The sequence below is a fragment of the Leopardus geoffroyi genome, chromosome B2, assembly GCF_018350155.1.
Source record: "Leopardus geoffroyi isolate Oge1 chromosome B2, O.geoffroyi_Oge1_pat1.0, whole genome shotgun sequence".
NCBI lineage: Eukaryota > Metazoa > Chordata > Mammalia > Carnivora > Felidae > Leopardus > Leopardus geoffroyi.
The window spans coordinates 95,930,554-95,949,377 of record NC_059332.1 but is presented as its reverse complement, the minus strand read 5'-3'; the positions used below and the strand labels follow the sequence as shown (position 1 = coordinate 95,949,377).

At 35.8% G+C, this 18,824-nt stretch overlaps 1 protein-coding gene across 3 annotated transcripts in view; it reads left to right on the top strand.

Annotated features, from left to right (window-relative positions):
• The window catches only part of ATG5 (autophagy related 5), a 131,491-nt gene that overhangs the window by 71,771 nt on the left and 40,896 nt on the right, over positions 1 to 18,824 (top strand). For all 3 annotated transcript variants that reach the window (XM_045499178.1, XM_045499176.1, XM_045499177.1), the window contains one exon: positions 5,519 to 5,613. In XM_045499178.1, coding sequence (XP_045355134.1) covers positions 5,519 to 5,613 — 95 coding nt within the window. The remainder of the gene's footprint in view (positions 1 to 5,518; positions 5,614 to 18,824) is intronic.

The window sequence follows — 18,824 nt, the reverse complement described above, 5'->3', positions numbered from 1 at the left end:
TTGACTTGACTTAGAAGACAAATGAGTTTCAAGATACTGGTCACCTATTTAATGCACATGTATTTGGCAACCTACCAAGTAATTGTTAATTTTTTCCACTCTTGTTTTGCTTTACAAATGTGTTTCCATATTCCATATGAAGAAATTAATTCAAATAGGTTTATACTTGGATATACTGTCTGTTACATATTTTGAAAGCCTCTGGTCAAAACACTACATGTATTACAAGGCCATTTGTATTACTGATTTGAATTATACTGTCGATAAGTGCATAATTTTGTGAAGCTGTGATTTTCCACTATTTGATTTTCTCTTCAAGGAAAAGCTTAAAGTCTGTTTTATGTGCTGTGATGATCTGACACTTATCTGGGATGCTGTAAGTCTGTTCTTTTTGACATCACAGATGTTAAAAGACTAGGAAGTGGATAGTGTATGCAGGTGGAGGCCATTTCACTCGTTGCCGATAGTGTGAGGGTCCCAGCCAGCCATACCATAATGCTGAATCGAGGCTGAATAGCAATCCCTTAGATGCCCTCCACGTCTCTGGGGGGGGGGGGGGGGCTTTAAGACACACACATTATTTGTGACATTAGAATGTTAAAACTTATTTTGCCTTGAGTTCTTAACTCATAAAGCTCAAGTGGAAGAACAGATACAACCTTTAAAACTGCCACTTTTTCTTATAGTTTTTCCCACGTGAGGAACAAAGAATACGAAACTTTATTTTTTAAGGTTCTTAGGGAGATACTTAATTTAAAAAATGGTTTTTTTTCTTGGACACGTAGGTTGCTCAGTCGGTTAAGCCTGAGTTCGGCTCAGGTCATGATCTCATGGTTTGTGGGTTTGAGCCCCGTGTCAGGCTCTGTGCTGACAGCTCAGAGCCTGGAGCCTGTTTCGGATTCTGTGTCTCCCTCTCTTTCTGCCCCTTCCCCATTTGCGGTCTGTTTCTCAAAAATAAGTAAACATTAAAAAAATAATAAAATAAAAAATGTTTTTTCTGAACTTTTAAAAATTCCTAAGACCAATGTAGAAGCTTAATTCAGTAAAAAGAAAGAAAAGTTGGTGGCCACCAGGATCTTGAGGAATTCTATTTTTAATGTCTTTATTTAGAAAATAGATTCACTTTCTGTAAGACAGTCCTTCAGTTATGTGATTCTTAATTTTGTAGCCCTCCTAAATGAGTAAGCTAAGTTTAAAAAACAGAAACTGACTTACCATATTGCTAATAGCTCTGGCAAGAAGGATGTTATCTTCCCTTCTCCCATTCTTCGAATAGGCTAAGTGACTGCTAGTTTTAATTTTCAACTATGCAGTTGTTGGTTTTCTTTTACAATTAGAACTGAGTTAATTTGAAAGTTCTTGAAATTGATGTATATTTACCTATAAGGGCCGTTTAAAAAACAAATAAAGACCATTATGCTTCTTTAACTTGTAGGTACTGTTTTCATGACTGATAAATAACTTTTATGACTTAATTATAATAACTAATGGCATAGTTATATTCAAAGTGTTGCTTGGTAACAGGTCAGTATGTTCTTGATTCATTATTATGTAGAAAGTTAGCAATGCATCCTAACTCCAGCTTTATTGTAGTTATTGACTAGGGGTTGGAAGAGATACTGATATTACACAATTCAGTGTGAATGATGATTGGTTATATACTCAATCTCAGGACTGATTTTCTTTTAATTCCTTCTATTTGTATCTTTCTTGTTAATAACTTTGGCTTATAAAAGATTATTCTCGGTTGGAATATTTTTAGTATTGTTGAGGAAATACCTGTTTTATGTAAGAACATAACAGTTTTATAAGAAGATTAAAAGCTACTATTAATACAGATCTTTCATTATGTCTTTATTCCTTTTAAACATAGTTGTATCAGACTGAGTCCAGTCAGGAGATAGAAACCACACAGAGGGTTAAGCAGGGTAAGTTTCATATGAAGAATTATTAAACTCTGATAAAAGAGTGACTGTAAGGTATAAGAAAACTGTATATGGTACTCTAGGGCCAAGGGAGGAAAGTCACACTTACATAGAGCCTCTTCCCCAAGGCTGGATTTAGAACTTGTTGGAAAGGGTGTAGATCAGTTCACTGGACTAGTAGAGAAGTTCACTCTTTTGCCCAGACTGGAGCTAGTCTGCAGTCACTGGGCAGTCAGGACAACCTGGAGCACAGTCCACTAGCAGCAAGTGGACTGGGCATGCAGACAGAGTGGCAGCTCTATGGGAAGCTGCAAGTAGGCCACCCATGTGGACCTCCAGAGGAAACCAGGGGCTCACGGGGTCTGGAGGTCTTCAGTGTGCCTATGCAAACAGGAACCTCTTTCTCTGGCAGTGACCTTTTAGGACTCTACTGAGAAAGCTTAATGTGGCTGTCAGAGTGGAAATACTTCAATTGTGTCCATTATGGCAGGACATCCACGAAAGGGTGAGTTTGAAGCAGAGAGTCATTAAGTTGATAATGGGCACAATGATGTTCATTTTTTCCAGTTTCTTTTTTTTTGCCATATAGGTATGTAAAAACTTTTTTACTAAATTACCTGTCTGTACTTTTTACTGTCTGTGTTTGCTTTCCTTCCTTTAGCCCTATTGACATTTTGGGTCAGATAATTCTCGGTTGGGGGGGGGCTGTTCTGTGCATTGTGGTGTGTTTGGCGGCATCCCTGGCCTCTACTCAGTAAATGCTAGTATCACACGTAAACAGTTGTAACAACCAGAAATTTCTCCGGCAAAAATCTCTCCTGGTTAAGAACCACTGCTTTAAAAAACACTGTTAGAAACAGTCCAGTTCTGTCTCATAAAGTTTTGCTTGTGATTTTTAGCAAATTCTGTTTCAATAAAAGAAGGCATCTCAAATAATTATAAAATTGTGTTTTTGGAGGAGGTATCAGAAACTAAGTGAACCTCTTTATTTCATCTATAAATGAATTAGTCAATTTTCAATTGATTGTTTCTACTCGCCTAGCTATTTGGTTGTATACCTGGGATTGGAACCCAAAATATTTTCAATAAAAGGCTACGCGTATAGTATTCTCTTGTTCATTCTTTGACCCAAGAGCATATGTTATGCCTGCACTTTCACAGGTGCTAGAGACTTGATGATGGTTTGCGTGCATAAAATTTCAGGTTTGCGTGCAGAATCATTTCATTTAGCTATCACATTCTTGCTGGATACTTGATGATAGAAAGGTGTTTTTAAAAAAGCATTGAAAGAATAATTCATTCATATATGAAAGGACTGTGGTTAAAGGAGCTACTCTTAGCATTAATGCAGTTTTGTGGTTGCAACTGTTGAAATGGTTGTGGGCTTTGAATCAGAAGACTGAGCATCTGGTCTTGGTTCTTCATGAAACTCATAACCTGGGCCTTCGTTGTCATCTGTGAAATTATGCTGGACTAACTGGATTCCGAGTTACCTATCATACCTGTTCTGATATGGTGTGAACTCCCAGGTCGGAGTTGAGGATAAGAGTAGAGAAGGCCCAGAGACTGTCACAGTCCTCTAGGACAGGGATACGAGAAGCATCTAAGCTTTATTCTCTTACGGAAGTATGATGGCCTAAACAGTATTGACAGATTGGCAGTAAATTGGATTGAGATAAGTCTAGTAGTAGAGAATGTGCTTTAATACCAAGATGATCTCAAATTCTTGTACTGTTCATGTGCTTTACAGAGATCTGATTCTGAGATAAATTTCTGAGTATAAAAAATAATTTTAAGGTAGGATTCTGGGTAAGTCGATAGGAGTTACTTAAAAAACAACACATAGGAGCGCCTGGGTGGCGCAGTCGGTTAAGCGTCCGACTTCAGCCAGGTCACGATCTCGCGGTCCGGGGGTTCGAGCCCCGCGTCAGGCTCTGGGCTGATGGCTCAGAGCCTGGAGCCTGTTTCCGATTCCGTGTCTCCCTCTCTCTCTGCCCCTCCCCCGTTCATGCTCTGTCTCTCTCTGTCCCAAAAATAAATAAACGTTGAAAAAAAAAATTTTTTTTTTTTAAATAAAAAACAACACATAGAATGGGGAAAAAATATTTGTGTAGATTTATCAGTAAGGGACTTGTATCCAGAATACATTAAAAAAAAAAAATCTTACAACTCAACAATAAAAAGACAACCCACTTAGGGGACAAAGGATTTGATAGACATTTCTCCAAAATAAATATGTAAATGGCCAGTAAACAAAAGATGCTCAACATAGTCATTAGAGAATACAAGTCAAAACTATACGGGGATACCACTTCAGACCCACCAGTGTGACCCTAATAAAAAAGCCAGGCAATAACAGGTGTAGACATGGATATGGACAAATTGGAACCCTCATATATTGCTGGTGGGAATGTAAAATGCATCGTCTTTGGAAAACCGTTTGTCAGTTTCTGAAAATATTGTTATCATACAACAGTTAAACAGTTATCATAGAACTCAGCATGTCATAGAACTCAGTTTTCCAAGCAAATTGAAGATCCGCATCCAACACAAAAGCTTGTACGTGAATGTTCATAGCATAGTAGCATTATTCATAGTAACCAAAAAAAGGGAAACAACTCAAATGTCCATGAACTGATGAATGGGTAAACAAAACAAAACAAAAAATAGATCTCCATACAATGAAGTACTATTTGGCCATAAAAATGAATGAAATTTCATTTATGCTATAGCGTAACTGAACCTCGGAAACAAGCTAAGGAAAAAAACAGATACAAAAGTCAACATATTGTATGATTCCATTTATATGAAATGTCTGGAATAAAGATTAATGATATCTAGGCGATAGGAAGAGAGGGAAAGAGGGTAACTATTAATGGGTATGGGGTTTTTTTTTTGGTAGGATGAAAATGTTCTGAAATTAGATACTGACAGTGGTTGTTCAACTCTGAATATACTAAAAGCCACTGAGTTGTACACTTTAAAATGGTGAATTTTATGGTATGTGAATTATATCTCAGTAAAGTGGTTTTTTTTTAATTGAGCCTGAAAATTTTAAAAAGGAATTATTTAATCACTCTGAGATTAAGCTACAGTTGACAGTTATTTCTTAACTACCGGTTCCACATTTCTTTCAAACCCTTTCCTGTATTTTTGTCTTTTTGCTGTTTAATGTTTATTGTGTTTGGTGTTTTGGCTTTGTTTCTTTAAATAAGTTCTGGTTAAAATTTAGATCGCTTGAAGTTGTCCTTTAACAGTTTAGACAGTAGGAATAGGACCAAGGGAATCTAGACATTCATCCCTATGTGATGTTATTTTGCCTTGATAACACAAGTAGTCATAACCTGTTCAGGGTTTCTTTTATGAGATAAAATGTCTATGCAAAAATCTAGGAGGAGGAAGCAATAGTGTAGACAAAATTAATTTTATATTTTGCCTTATGTTTAGTTATGGAAAGATAAGTTTAAGAAAAAATAATATGTAAATGAAACTTTTTCAGAAATGTCTAAGGGTTTTTAATAACTTTCATTTCTTTATGTGAGGCTTTAAAGTTATAATGTTCATTTTTAATAATAAATAATTTATCATTACAGACAGATTTGATCAATTTTGGGCCATCAACCGGAAACTCATGGAATATCCTGCAGAAGAAAATGGATTTCGTTATATCCCTTTTAGAATATATCAGGTAGGAAGTAGTGTTTTTAATGATACCAGCTTGTGAATGCCTCAGACATCGTACTTCTTGAAGTGGTGTAATCCAAAACTCTTTAAATTGGCATAGTAACTGAAGAGTATTGATTAGTCGATCTTCCCAGATCTTTATCTTTTGGTGACAATCACAGCAGAAACCACGCTGAAATATTTGGTTCATATACAGTTGATCCTCATTATTTGCAATATTTGCTTGCTTTCTAAAATTTATCTGTGACCAGAGTCAGTACTCAGCAGTGCGCTCATGGACATGTGTGGAACTTCAAAAAATTTGGTTTGCCCAGCATGCACATTTTCAGCAATGCCATACCTACTTATTTCTGTTCTTTTCCCAGTTGATGTTTTTCATGCTTTTGTGCTTTTTTTGGTGATTTGTTTAAAATTGCTCCCAAGAGCAGTGCTAAAGTGTCATCTGTAAACAGAAACACACATAAAACAAGGTTATGTGTTGATCAGTTGAAGAACGTGTTGTGACCAGAGGCTCACAGTATCCCAACCCTGTATTTCCCCTAGGGACAGTGGTTCAAATATTTGCTGATTTAGCGTTTGCAGTGATTTTATAAAATGTAGCTACCACCAATAAAGAGAATCGACCTATTTGTTTTAACAGTGAGGCTTTATTTAGTGTTGTACAACAAAATAGATAGTAGGCTTTCCTTATAGCACAATTTCTTAGGTAAAGAAACTCCTTTTCTGTAGAGTACTTTAGAGCTTGTAAGTGCTTTTCATATAGCAAATACTTTGTGAATATTTGTTGAGTGAATGGTATTCCAGAAAGTGAGTTACCTACTATCACAAAGAAGTCGTTGGGAATAGGAATTGGAACATAATATCATAGACATGGACTCTAATCTAGCAAGATTTCCATTCAAACTCAGAGAGATTATGTCATAACTTCCCCTTGGTAGCCATTTTCAGTATCCCACAGTCTTTACTCGTAGTTACTTCTGTAGTATTTTTTAAATATTTAAAGAGCCATCAATCACATAACTGTATTAAAGAGGAAAACAAATTATCTAATTGAAAGCAAGTAAAAGCCCACTACACTCAAAGAATGAAATAATTTAAATAAGGTTTCTTTACATTGATTTCATTAACATAATGGCAAATAGGCTATTTTTAGATCATGGATTCATAATATGTACAATAGAAATAAAATGGGAAAAATTCCTGTTGGAATAAGACCAGATGATCTAGTTAGCCACACATCTCTGCTTTCTTTTTTTAAATTCCACAAGTCTTTGTCAAGCACAGATATTATACAGTGGGTTTGGAAATACCATAGTTTATTTATTTATGCATAATCCAGAATTGTGAAGAATCCGAAGCAATTTATACAAATATATAATCAAAACAAAAAAAGAATTTGAAGTCAGAGCCATGCATCATAAAAAAAAAAAAAAAATCTGAGGGAATGTACAAGAATTTATAATCACAAAATAGAAAAGAATTTAAAATCAAAATCACTGAAAATAAAAAATAGAAACTCAGCGTGAGATTATATAAGCTTTGACTGAGATACTCAAGTTTATTAAAATTGACCTGCAGATTTGATCCTGAGTGTCCTTGTATCCAAAACAAGGGAAAAGAAATGTGATAACATTTTTTTCCCCATCATACATAAAATGAAAACTTACTAGGTCATTAGGGAAAGCTAAACTTTCTTGGGCATTATATAGGAAAGAAATTTCTCATGTGGCTTCATTTATAAGGAGTAGGGCAATGTTTTTTTATAACTTCCCCACAGTAAAAATATAGTAGTTTTCATAAAGCTGCTTCCTAAAGTGTTATTCAGCAGTAGCTGAAGACAATGAATTATAAGTCACAGATCATCCACAGTATAATAAAGACTTGGATAAAGTAATGGGAAGGCTAGGACTGAAAAGATTTTTAGGTTATTTTGTTGAAGAATGTTTTTATCAAATAAGAAGGAAAGTAAGTGTGGAGCAAAGCATTTGGGGATTGGTATTCACAGTAAAGGTTAACCTGGCAGAGGAGAGGTTTACAGAGAACTGCAAAGGAAAAGAACGAGAAAAATTATTACTGCTCACATGGGAAAGCCTCAGTCTTTTCTGTGTTGCAAGGAATAAAGCCACCTGCTGAAAAGAGGGCTGGTAGCAGTTTTGGACACTGTTCTGTTTGACAGTGGGCAAGTAGAAGAGTTCCTATAGTTGCATAAAGTGATGTGAGAAAGAAAGATGGCAGGAAGCCTAGCTATGTTGAGAGAAGAAATGTCTCACGTTAGATGACTCTGTACTGACCACCTAGGCATTCTATAAGAGAAACTTCTGCAGAGCTAGATTTAGGAGTGATCTGCTTTAGCTCTTCCATAAAGAAAAGCCAAAATGGAGTCAGGTTTTATGGACTCTAAGTATAATACTTTTAGTGAGTAGGATTCATGTAGTCCCTAATCTCATAGAGGGAGTCTGCTTTACTTCTTCATGGATATTGGTGGTTAAAGTACATTTTAAAAACAATAACAGAGTAATCCTTAAGTTTTCTGAGTGGATTTCAAAAAAAAAAAAAAAAAAAGTTTAAGTAAGCCCTACACCCAATGTGGGGTTTGAACTCACGACCTTGAGATCAGGAGTCATACGCTCTGCTGACTGAGACAGCCAGGCCCCCCTCAAAAGTGGTTTTTAAGCAGCAGCCCACTTTAGGGCCAAGCTTGGGAGGGGACAAATGGGACTGGGTCAGGTGGCTTGACTCCTTTCCTCCTGGGACTTGACAGTCTGAAACTTGCCTTTCTATCTATGCCAAGACAGATTCAGGTGCTTTGCCCAAGTTAGATAGTTCTTGATCTAGCTAGCATTCTGGATACACTACTACCCTCAAAATGTTAGTGTTATCTTTGAAGGCAAGATTGGATTAAAAAAATCTGTGTAGTAGGATTTAGCACAGTCTTTCATATACTGTGAGTGCTTTATAATTACTTAATTTAAGGTGTTAAATTAATAGGGTGTTAAAAAGCACCAAAGATCGTATAATTTTAAAGCTGAAAAATAGACTTTTTAAAAAGTTAAATAATCCCAAACCGAAATAGCTAGCTGTTTTCTTTGGATTTAAATGTGTAACAGTGGAAAAGAGCTAGAAGCTTTGGAAGGGTTTAAAACAGCTGTGTACGATAGATCAAGATCAGTTTTGCTTTATTCACTTAGTAGAGAATTATTTTGGCCTCTTTCTGCTTCGGTTTCATAGTCTGACAATTTGACTTACATGTAAACCTCACTGAGCTCAGAAGGTTCGAAAAGATTTGAGACATAAAGGCTAAACTAAGTACTTTTCTTTAAAAAATAAAGTTGTATTTCCAGAAAGAGCACTGAACTAGAAGGCAGGGCCTCCAGGATTCTGGGAGGTCTGACACTGACCTTGGTGTGCCTTTGTTTCCTCATCCATAAAATGAAAGGGGCATGACTGAATGAATTTATATATCTGGTTAAAGTTTTTCTCCAAAGAAGCCATATTACAGGTTTATATAATTCTGTCAGTGACACTCTTATTTTTTAAAACATTTTAAACTCCTCACTTCAGAGCAAATTTATCATTTTTACAGCAAACATAGTCCTTTCCTTTATGGGATTGCTTTGACTGAAGTCCTTTATGGTACTGTATGACTTTTAATCACTTCTAAAAATGAAATTTATACTCTCTAAGTGGTTTATCTTTTTCATGAAGGCAGGGCAGTTGTTTTGTTCATGCTGTGTGTCCAGGGTCTTAGAAAAGTGCCTGGCATGTAGTAGGCATTTGTGAATATTTGTTCATTCATTAAATCATTCCATCTGTCGTTAGTAGTTGATTTCGGGCTATTCTGTTGTACCACGAGCTCCATAGTAACGTACCATAATGCATTCCCAGACCCTAGCAAATTACCTTACTTGTGGCATTTAGTTAAATAAAATATACCACAAACTCTAAAGGCATTCTCAAAAGAGGAGTTTCTAAACTATTTTGAGATTTACACCTTTTAGCAGTTACTTGGATAGGTAGGTTCTGGCTCGTATACTTTACTGTAGTTTCTATGCTGTGACTACTGACGCTCTGATAGGGAAAGTATGTTATATAATCATCATTTATTGTGGGGTTATTACTGTTAGAATAATGGTGCAGATGTACAGAGCGGGAGGTGTGCCTTTCCGTGTGTATGTTATGTTCTGGGAAAAATTGTCAGATGTATTCATACCTTTTGTTGTGGTGTCACAACACAGAAGGATTTAGAGAAGGATTTAGAGAGAATGCGAGGGGGAGGGAAGAGAAAGAGAGAATGTGTGTGTGAAAGAGAAAATGGTTTTTATAAAGTTCTATAATTAGATTGAAAGTGGGAAGCTAGAGAATTCTTGAAATTTGCTTGACGAAATGTGGCTGCCAGGTGGGGACTTTGTTAGGAAAGAGCTTGCTGCCTGATCTTTCCTGTGCCAACAAGTTGGCAGTTTCTCCTCAGATAGGAGGAGCTGACTTTCCTGTTGGTCTTACCCCTTTCCAGCTGGTTCTTACTTGAATTTGAGTAAAATTTTAGGAGTGAGGTGTGTAAGTGAATATAAAAATTTAGGAGTCTTAGTTTTGCCCATTCTTAGTTTTGCCATTCCTCACTTTTCCCATTTCTTTGTATGTTTGAATCCTCATTCATGCCTTGACCAAAGGAAGATGGGTTCTGCTTCCTGTTTTCCTAATTGAACAGTCTCAAGGGGAATATAGGTATCTGTTACAGACTCCTTTACAGCTGATATTAGTTCATATGGGTAGGATATTCCATTAAGTGTAGCTTTTATGCAGTGTTTTGATTAGTCTCAACCTTTCATTTCTTTCATAGTAGATATAAATCTCTGTACTGAGAACTTAAATTAGTAATAAGTTTAAGCAGTACCTGAAACTCTAGGTTTATTAAGATAAATGAAAGACATCATTTTTACTAAAATATTTTTCTTTGCAGAAAATAATAAAATTCCTCTGTAGCAAGGGGTGTGAAAAGGAAGGGGCACTGAGCATGCTTAAATCATACTCACTTCATCTTTTGAAGCCTCAGAACCACCATATGATGTAGGTATCATCATCTGATTTTACATGAGGAAGCTGAAGCCCAGGGGTTTTCAGTCGCTTGCTCAGGGGTACACAAATGAAACACGGAAGAGCCAAAATCAGACCTAGGTGAGACTCAAAAAGTATAATTTTACGTATAAAATGAGGTTTACAGAATTTTCAGGATAGAATTATCACATAAAGTCCACCTCAACTAAATAAACTGATAGAAACCTAGAAGTCTTCTAACTGGTGATACTCTGTAAAGGCTGGCTTTTGTCCAGACTGTTGGGAAAACTCCGTTGTTTTTCATCTGTAGTTTGATTGTCATGGGCTCAAAATGACTACAATCTAGCGACAGACTTTTAGCGGTACAAGTAAAATAGGTACAAAAGTAGTCTAGAGAGCCATTATAGACCAACATGTGTCATTTCTGTCATTTACATAACAGTTTAGTTTGGTGTGTGAGTTTCAGGTCTGTGTTCCTGAAATCCAGGTGCTTTGTATTAGCTGGTATTCTAGAGATGAGGTTGAAGGCAGAAAGTGTTTCAGAAACGTAACCTAAATGTCATTTAGAATAGCACACGTAAACAGATGGTAATTAATGGGGTTATCTGTTAAAAAGACTTGTGAAGTGACGGTGAAGTCCTTAGGCGTTGGTATTTAGGTTGTAGAGTGAAATTAGACATGTTTTGTTGTGTTTTTCAAGAAGCAAGGGATTCATAAATGTTATCCTGACAAAATACTTTGCATAAGAAAAGTTTATTTTATTCAGTTATTCGTTCATTCATTCAAGTTCATGGACTCACAGATATTTGCATGCCATGCCCTGTGCTACGCATGGGGGATACAAATGTTGGTTAATATCCTGCATCACCCTTTACAGAGCTTGTAGTTTAAAGGTGGAAGGTAATCAAGTAAGTATACAAACAAATGTAAAATCACCACTATCATTGGTGCTGGGAAGCAGAGGTAGGTATACAACAAAAGCCTCAATCCTCTAGGGAGAGTTTGATCTTGTTTGGGAGGGCAGAGAAGGCTTTGTTGATGCAGTGTTGTAGCTCTTGGAGAATCAACAGGTGGGTGGAATTAAGGAAGGCAAAGAGTGATGATAAGAGCTTTGTAGGCAGAGAGGACCTTTTAGGGGTTGAACACAGAGTTGGGGGAAAATAAGGCTGCAAATGTAAGGGTTAGACTATATTATGGAATTTTCTTTTTATTTTCTGAAGAATTTTAGTAATATCCATATTATCTGAATATCCAAATTTATTCAATAAAGCTTACCTAATCACCTACTTTGTTCTTTATAGAAGTTATAAATAAACTTATTTATAGAAGTTATAAATAAATTCAGAGAATCCTCTTAGGAGCAACGTAACTGTTATTTTTAGTTTTAAACAAAAACATGAAGCTGATAAACGATGCTTATTTTCTAATGAGGTTAATTAATGATTCTTAGTTGTTTTTTGGCAGTTGTTCATCAGTTAAATGATGTCAGAGTTTAACTTGGCAATTCCTGGACTGAAGAAGGAGTCAAAATTTTAGATTCTGTTTGCTTTCAGAAATGCTGATTTATGAATTTTGAAAAGTCAGAACAGCAGAAATGTGTGGCAAATTATGGTGGTGTTTATTCAGATTCCTTCTTTGGGGTTATGGCAGTTTGAGAAATTGCAATTCTGTTCTTTTGTTGTTTCCCATTTTAGTTGATACCTTGCAATAACATGCAGCAGAAAAGGCCAGAGAAAAAGAACAGGGACTTACTATGTGGTAAAGTGAATAGTAATTTTGTTTTTCATTTCAAAAAGAAACACTGAGTAATTTGTAAGACATTTTGAATTTGTAAGACATTTGTAAGACATTAAAGATATTTAATATCTTTAACAGGATAGAATGTATTCTCTGTTCTGCAGTTGAACATATGTTACTTAGTTTTTTTTTGAGAGTTATTTTCAGTACCTTTCCTTAAAATTAAAAAAAAAAAAAAAACCTTTTGATTGTAGCAAAATACATGCAAAATTTACTGTCTTAACTATTTTTAAGTATATACTTCAGTAGTGTTAAATAGGTCTCTAAAACACCTTCATGTTGCAAAACTGAAACTCCATACCCATTAAACACCAACTATGAATTTGATTACTCTAGGTACCTCATATAAGTAAAGTCATAAAGTATTTTGTGTGTGTGTGACTTGCTTATATTACTTAGCATATTGTCCTCAATGTTCGTCCATGCTGTAGCCTGCATGTATACACCATGTTTTATGTATCCATTCATGGACACTAGAGTTGCCTCCACCTTTTGGCTGTTGTGAATAATACTGCTATGAATACGGGTATGTTAGGGTTTTCCAGAGAAACAGAACCAACTGGATGGGGGGAGAGAGAAAAATTTATTTTAAAGAATTGCTTCACATGACTGGCGAGGTTGGTGAACCCAAAATTTGATGGAATAGGGTGGCAAGCTCGAGACTTAGGGAAAAGTACAGTTTGAGTCCAGTGGCAATCTTCTGGCAGAATCCCTTCTTGCTCAAAGGAGGTCAGTCTTTGTTTTATTAAGGCCTTCAACTGATTGGGTGACACTGACCCACATTTTGGGGGATACTCTGTTTTACTCAGAGTCCACCAATTTAAATGTTAATCTCATCTAAAAAACACCTCCACAGAAATATCCAGAATAATATTTGACCAAATATCTGGGCATCACAGCCCAACCAAATTGACACAGAAAATTTACCATCACAGTAGGTGTACGGATATCTTTTCGAGACTCTACTTTCTTTTCTTTTGGGTATATACCCAGAAGTAGAATTGCTGAATCATATTGTTAATTCTATTTTTAAATTTTTAAGGAGCTGCCAGACTGTTTTCCGTAGAAGCTGCACCATTTTACATTCTTACCAGTAGTGCACAAAAGTTCCAATTTCTCTACATCTTCACCAGCACTTACTACTTTGTTTTTTGGTTTTTGTTTGTTTGTGTTTGATATTATGTTTAGATGAAATATAGCCAGAATATGTGTGTGTGTGTGTACACACACACACACACACGTATGTATACATATATACATACATATATGTATGTATACATATATGTACACACACGTGTGTGTATGTGTGTACATATATATGTATGTATGTATACACCTGCAGGTTATACATTGTTTTCTGACCTAGCTTTTCTTATAAGATAGATTTAGAGAAGTACAGCTTTCCCACCACCCCACTTCTAGCTGCTGACTTATTGATAAGATCATTTATTAAATAATATTTGGTAAACTTCTTTCTTGAAGAGCCAGATAGTAAATATTTTTGGCTTTGCAGGCCAGATGGTCTCTGTTGCACCTGTATAACTCTGTAGCTAAAAAGTAGCCACAATTTACAGATGATGGACATGACTGTGTTCCAGTAAAACTTTATTTACAGAAACAGGTGAAGGGCACAATTTGACTTACAGGCAATAGTGATATAAATTATCCTTTTCTACTGGATAAAAATGCCACCTCTGCTTTATATTAAAGTATTTTGACTACTGGGATCTATTTTTGGGTTCCCTATTTTGTTCCATTGGTGTATTTGTCTATTCTTAAGCTGGTATTATTTTTATTTGATTTTATTTACTTTTCTGATACCTACTGGGGAAATTCATCCCTTACCTTTTTTTTTTTTTTTTTAAATACTTTCCATGTTTATTCTCTGTCATTACCTCTTTTTTTTTTTTTTTAAAGTTTATTTATTTATTTTGAGACAGAGATAGCACAAGTCGGGGAGGGGCAGAGAGAGAGGGAGAGAGAAAGAATCCCAAGCAGGCCCTGTGCTGCCAGCCTGCATCCATTAAAGCCGTGAGATCCACCCACAAAGCCATGAGATCATGACCTGAGCTGAAACCAAGAGTCGGATGCTTAACCCACTGAGCCACCTAGGCGCCCTGTCATTAACTTGTTTACATGACTTTTATAATAATTTTATCAATTTCCCATAGCATCTTGTATGGTTGGAAGTGGAAATACATTAAATTTGTATTTTTAATTTTGGTAGGATTCACCTCTTCATGTTATTAAGTCTTCCCAGATAGGAACATAATACATCTCTCTTATTCAGATTTTATGTTCTCTGTAGATTTTAAAATTTTCTTCAAATAAGCCCTCCCCGTACCTTTCTTTTTCTTTTATTTTAGGTGTTTTATAGGTGTTATTTTTATTCCATTTCCATTTCTACATATTTTTACAGGTGTTTTGTAGGTATTGTTTTTCTTTATTTCCTTTCCATTTCTACATATTTTTTACACTGGCTAAAAAAAAGCAAAAACAAAAACACCTTCCCACCAATTTTTTTATTGACCATTTCTTTTTCTTGCTTTATTGCATTGCTGTTATTACGTTGCCAAGATACTATTGAACAGTAATGATCCTAGCAGACATTTCTGTTGGGTTTCTGGTATTCATTGATATGGTTTTAATATTTCATCATTTAGAATGATACATAGCCTTTATCAAATTAAACTAATTTCCTTCTAGATTTTAAAATTAGAAATGGATGCTAAATTATTGACTAATTAAGTTATTGCTTTTTCCCCTTTTTGTCCTTTTTAATTTGGTACTTCTGTTAATGTTGACCTTCTCTTTCCTGAAGATCATAATCATATTATTATAAGATCCTACCCATTATCCTCACTGTGACACTCTCACTGCTTTTCCTTTCCATAAGATGAAACCTTTAGAATTTCTCTTCCCTGTATTCCTCCAGTCTTCTACTATACAGAGACCTTTATACCACTTTAACTTCTGGGTTTCTTAATGCCTGGTTTTTGCCAGAATAGTTTAGTATCTTCACTTTTATGCTGTTACTAGATTTTCCGTTGCAGGTTCTGCCTGTCTTTTCAAGGATACTGTTTAACATTTATATTTCATATCCCAGATATTCTGTCAATATTCAAGGTATTAGTTTCTGATAGAGCTTTTGGTAGAAATCTCTGCCTGGTCATCTCTTTCTTTTCCTGCCTCAAGAGTAAAAAGGACCCAACCTTTTAATCAGCTTTTCCTTAGCTTTTGGAGTCTTTATGCTTACTGCTCCATAGTCTCTTGTCCACCCAGAGAGAACACTCCCTCCATGTAGTCCCTGCCTGGCTACTCACCCCAGCAGCTGCTTTAGCCCAGGAGAGCTGTGGTATTGGGTGGGAGTCAGAGCTGGGAGTAGAGGCAAAAAGGGGAAGTACACTAAGCTTCCTCACTCCCAGAATACCCTTCATGTATAGTTGCTAATATGTTATCTTTCATATAAAGAATTATATAACAGTATTCCTTGGGGAAAGTGTCTAATACTTAATTCATATCCTAGCTGTGGCAGTAGCATGCTAAGATATATGTTGAAATATCTGTGCTTAAAAAATAGGATCTGTATGTTGTAGGTAAAGAAAGACAAAGTACAGAATGGATGCTCAGTTCTTAAAAATAACTTTTGGGAGCACCTGAGTGGCTCAGTCTGTTGACTCTTGATTTTGGCTCAGGTCATGATCTCCCAGGGTTATGTGATCAAGCCCAGCATTGGGCTCCATGCTCACAGCATGGAGCCTGCATGGTATTCTCTTTCTCTTTCCCTCTCTCTCTGTCTCTGTCTCTGTCTCTGTGTGTGCGTGTGTGTGTGTGTGTGTGTGTGTGTGTGTCTTCCCCTCTCTCTCTTGCCCCTCCCCTGCTTGTGATCACTCCCTCACTCTCAAAATAAACATTAAAATAACTTCTGATCCAAGTGAAGATAACAGTTATAAAATAATAAATAACTTGGAAGTTGAAGACCTATCATTCATTTTCACAGCCATCACCACTGTCTGTTTTCAGAATATTTTCATCACCTCAAAAAGAAACCTTATACCCATTAGCAATGCTATTATGGACATATAAATAGAATCACTTAATGTGTCCTTTTTTCACAGGCTTAATACTTTCAGGGTCCAACCATCTTATAGTATGTACCTTATCCTTTTTTATGACTGAATAACATTTCACTGTAGTGGTATACCATATTTTGTTTATCCATTCAATCAGGTGATGAACATTTGGGTAGTTCCTACTTTTGGACTATTATAAATAATGATCCCTTGAACATTTGTGCATAGGTTTTTGGGTGGACATATTTGCAGTTAGTTCCTGAGTACATACTTAGGAGAGGAATAAGTGGTAACTCTGTTTAACCCTTTGAGGAATTGCCAAACTGTTTTCCAAATTGGATGTATCATTTTACATTTCTGTCAACATTGTGTGAGGTTTTCAATTTCTTCATGTCACTGCACCTCTTGTGACTGTTCATCTCTTTGATCACAGTCATCCCAAGTAGATATGAAGGGCTATTTCCTTACGAATTTTATTTGCGTTTCCCTAACGAGTAGTGTCTTATTGAGCATCTTTTCTTGTGCTTACTGGCCGTTTGTATATCTTCTTAGGAGAAATGTTTCTTTAAATCCTTGCCTCATTTTTAAATTAGATTGTCTTTTCATTGTTGATTTATAAGAGTTCTTTTTATATTCTCGATACTAGACCTTAACTAGATGCATGCTTTATAGATTTTTTCTTTTATTCTGTGGATGTCTTTTTACTTTCTTGGCAGTATCCCTGAAACACAGAAAGTTTTTGTTTTGATGAAGTCCAGTTCATTTTTTCTTTGATTACTTGTGCTTTTATGTTGTCATATCTAAGAAACCATTGCCTAAATATAGGGTGATGAAGATTTCTTTCTCTGTTTTCTTCTAAACTGTTACAGTTTTGGTTCCTTCACCTAGGTCTTTGATCCATTTTGAATTAATTTGGGTGCATAGTACAGGGTGGGAGGCTCACCTGCATTCTTTTGTATGTGGATGTTCCAGGTCTTCAGTGTGATTTGTTGAAAAGAATTATCTTCCTCTCACTGGATTGTCTTGGCACTCTTGTTGGAAATGAATTGTCCACAAATGTATGGTTTTTATATCTAGATTCTGTTCTGTTGCACTGGTTATATGTCCAGCCTCTACCACCACCACACTGTCTTGAACTCTGTAGTTTTGTAGTAAGTTTTGAAATTGAGAAATAGGAGTCCTCTATCTTTGTTCATTTTTTCAAGATTATTTTGGCTATCCTGGATCTTTTACATTTCCATATGAATTCTAGGATCAGCTCATCATTTTCTGCAAAAAAAAAAGGCATCTAGGATTTTGATAGGAATTGTATTGAATATGTAGATCAAATTGTGTAGTATTGCCATCTTAACAAACAATCTTAAGTCTTTCAGTCCTTAAACACAGGATCTCCTTCCATTTATTTAGGTCTTCAGCTTGTCTCAACAAGGTTTGTAGTTGACGGTATACAAGTCTCCTACTTCTTTTGTTAAATTTGTTTATTCCTGTGTATTTTTTTGATTCAGTTGTTTTTATCATTTTTAGATTATTCATTGTTAATATATATAAAGAATATTGATTTTTGTTTATTGACTTTATTTTCTGCAACCTCATTGAACTTGTTTATTACCTGTATTAGTTTTTTTCTGGTTCCTTAGAATTTTCTTCATAGAAAATCATGTCACTACAAAAAAAAGATAGTTTTGGGGCGCCTGGGTGGCGCAGTCGGTTAAGCGTCCGACTTCAGCCAGGTCACGATCTCGCGGTCCGTGAGTTCGAGCCCCGCGTCGGGCTCTGGGCTGATGGCTCAGAGCCTGGAGCCTGTTTCCGATTCTGTGTCTCCCTCTCTCTCTGCCCCTCCCCCGTTCATGCTCTGTCTCTCTCTGTCCCAAAAATAAATAAACGTTGAAAAAAAAAAAAATTAAAAAAAAAAATAGTTTTACTTCTTCCTTTCCTATTTGAATGCTTTTATTTATTTTTCTTGCCTAATTTCCCTGGCTAGAATTCCCAATACAGTGTCAAAATAGAAATGACAAAAATGAAGGATTGGTGTTAAATCTTTAAATAATTGGTGAAATTCTCCTGTGAAGCCATATGGTCCTGGGTGTTCTTTGTGGGAATATTTTAAAATCACTAATTCCTTCTTTTATTTGTTATAGATCTGTTCTATAGATTTTTTTTTACAGATTTTGCCAGTGTTCTTATTACTTTTATGGAGAAAACAGTATTTGAAGTTCTTATTCCACCATTATTGAGGACATCACCATTTCATAATGATTCTTAACCTTCAAATTTAGATAGGTGGATTTTGTAG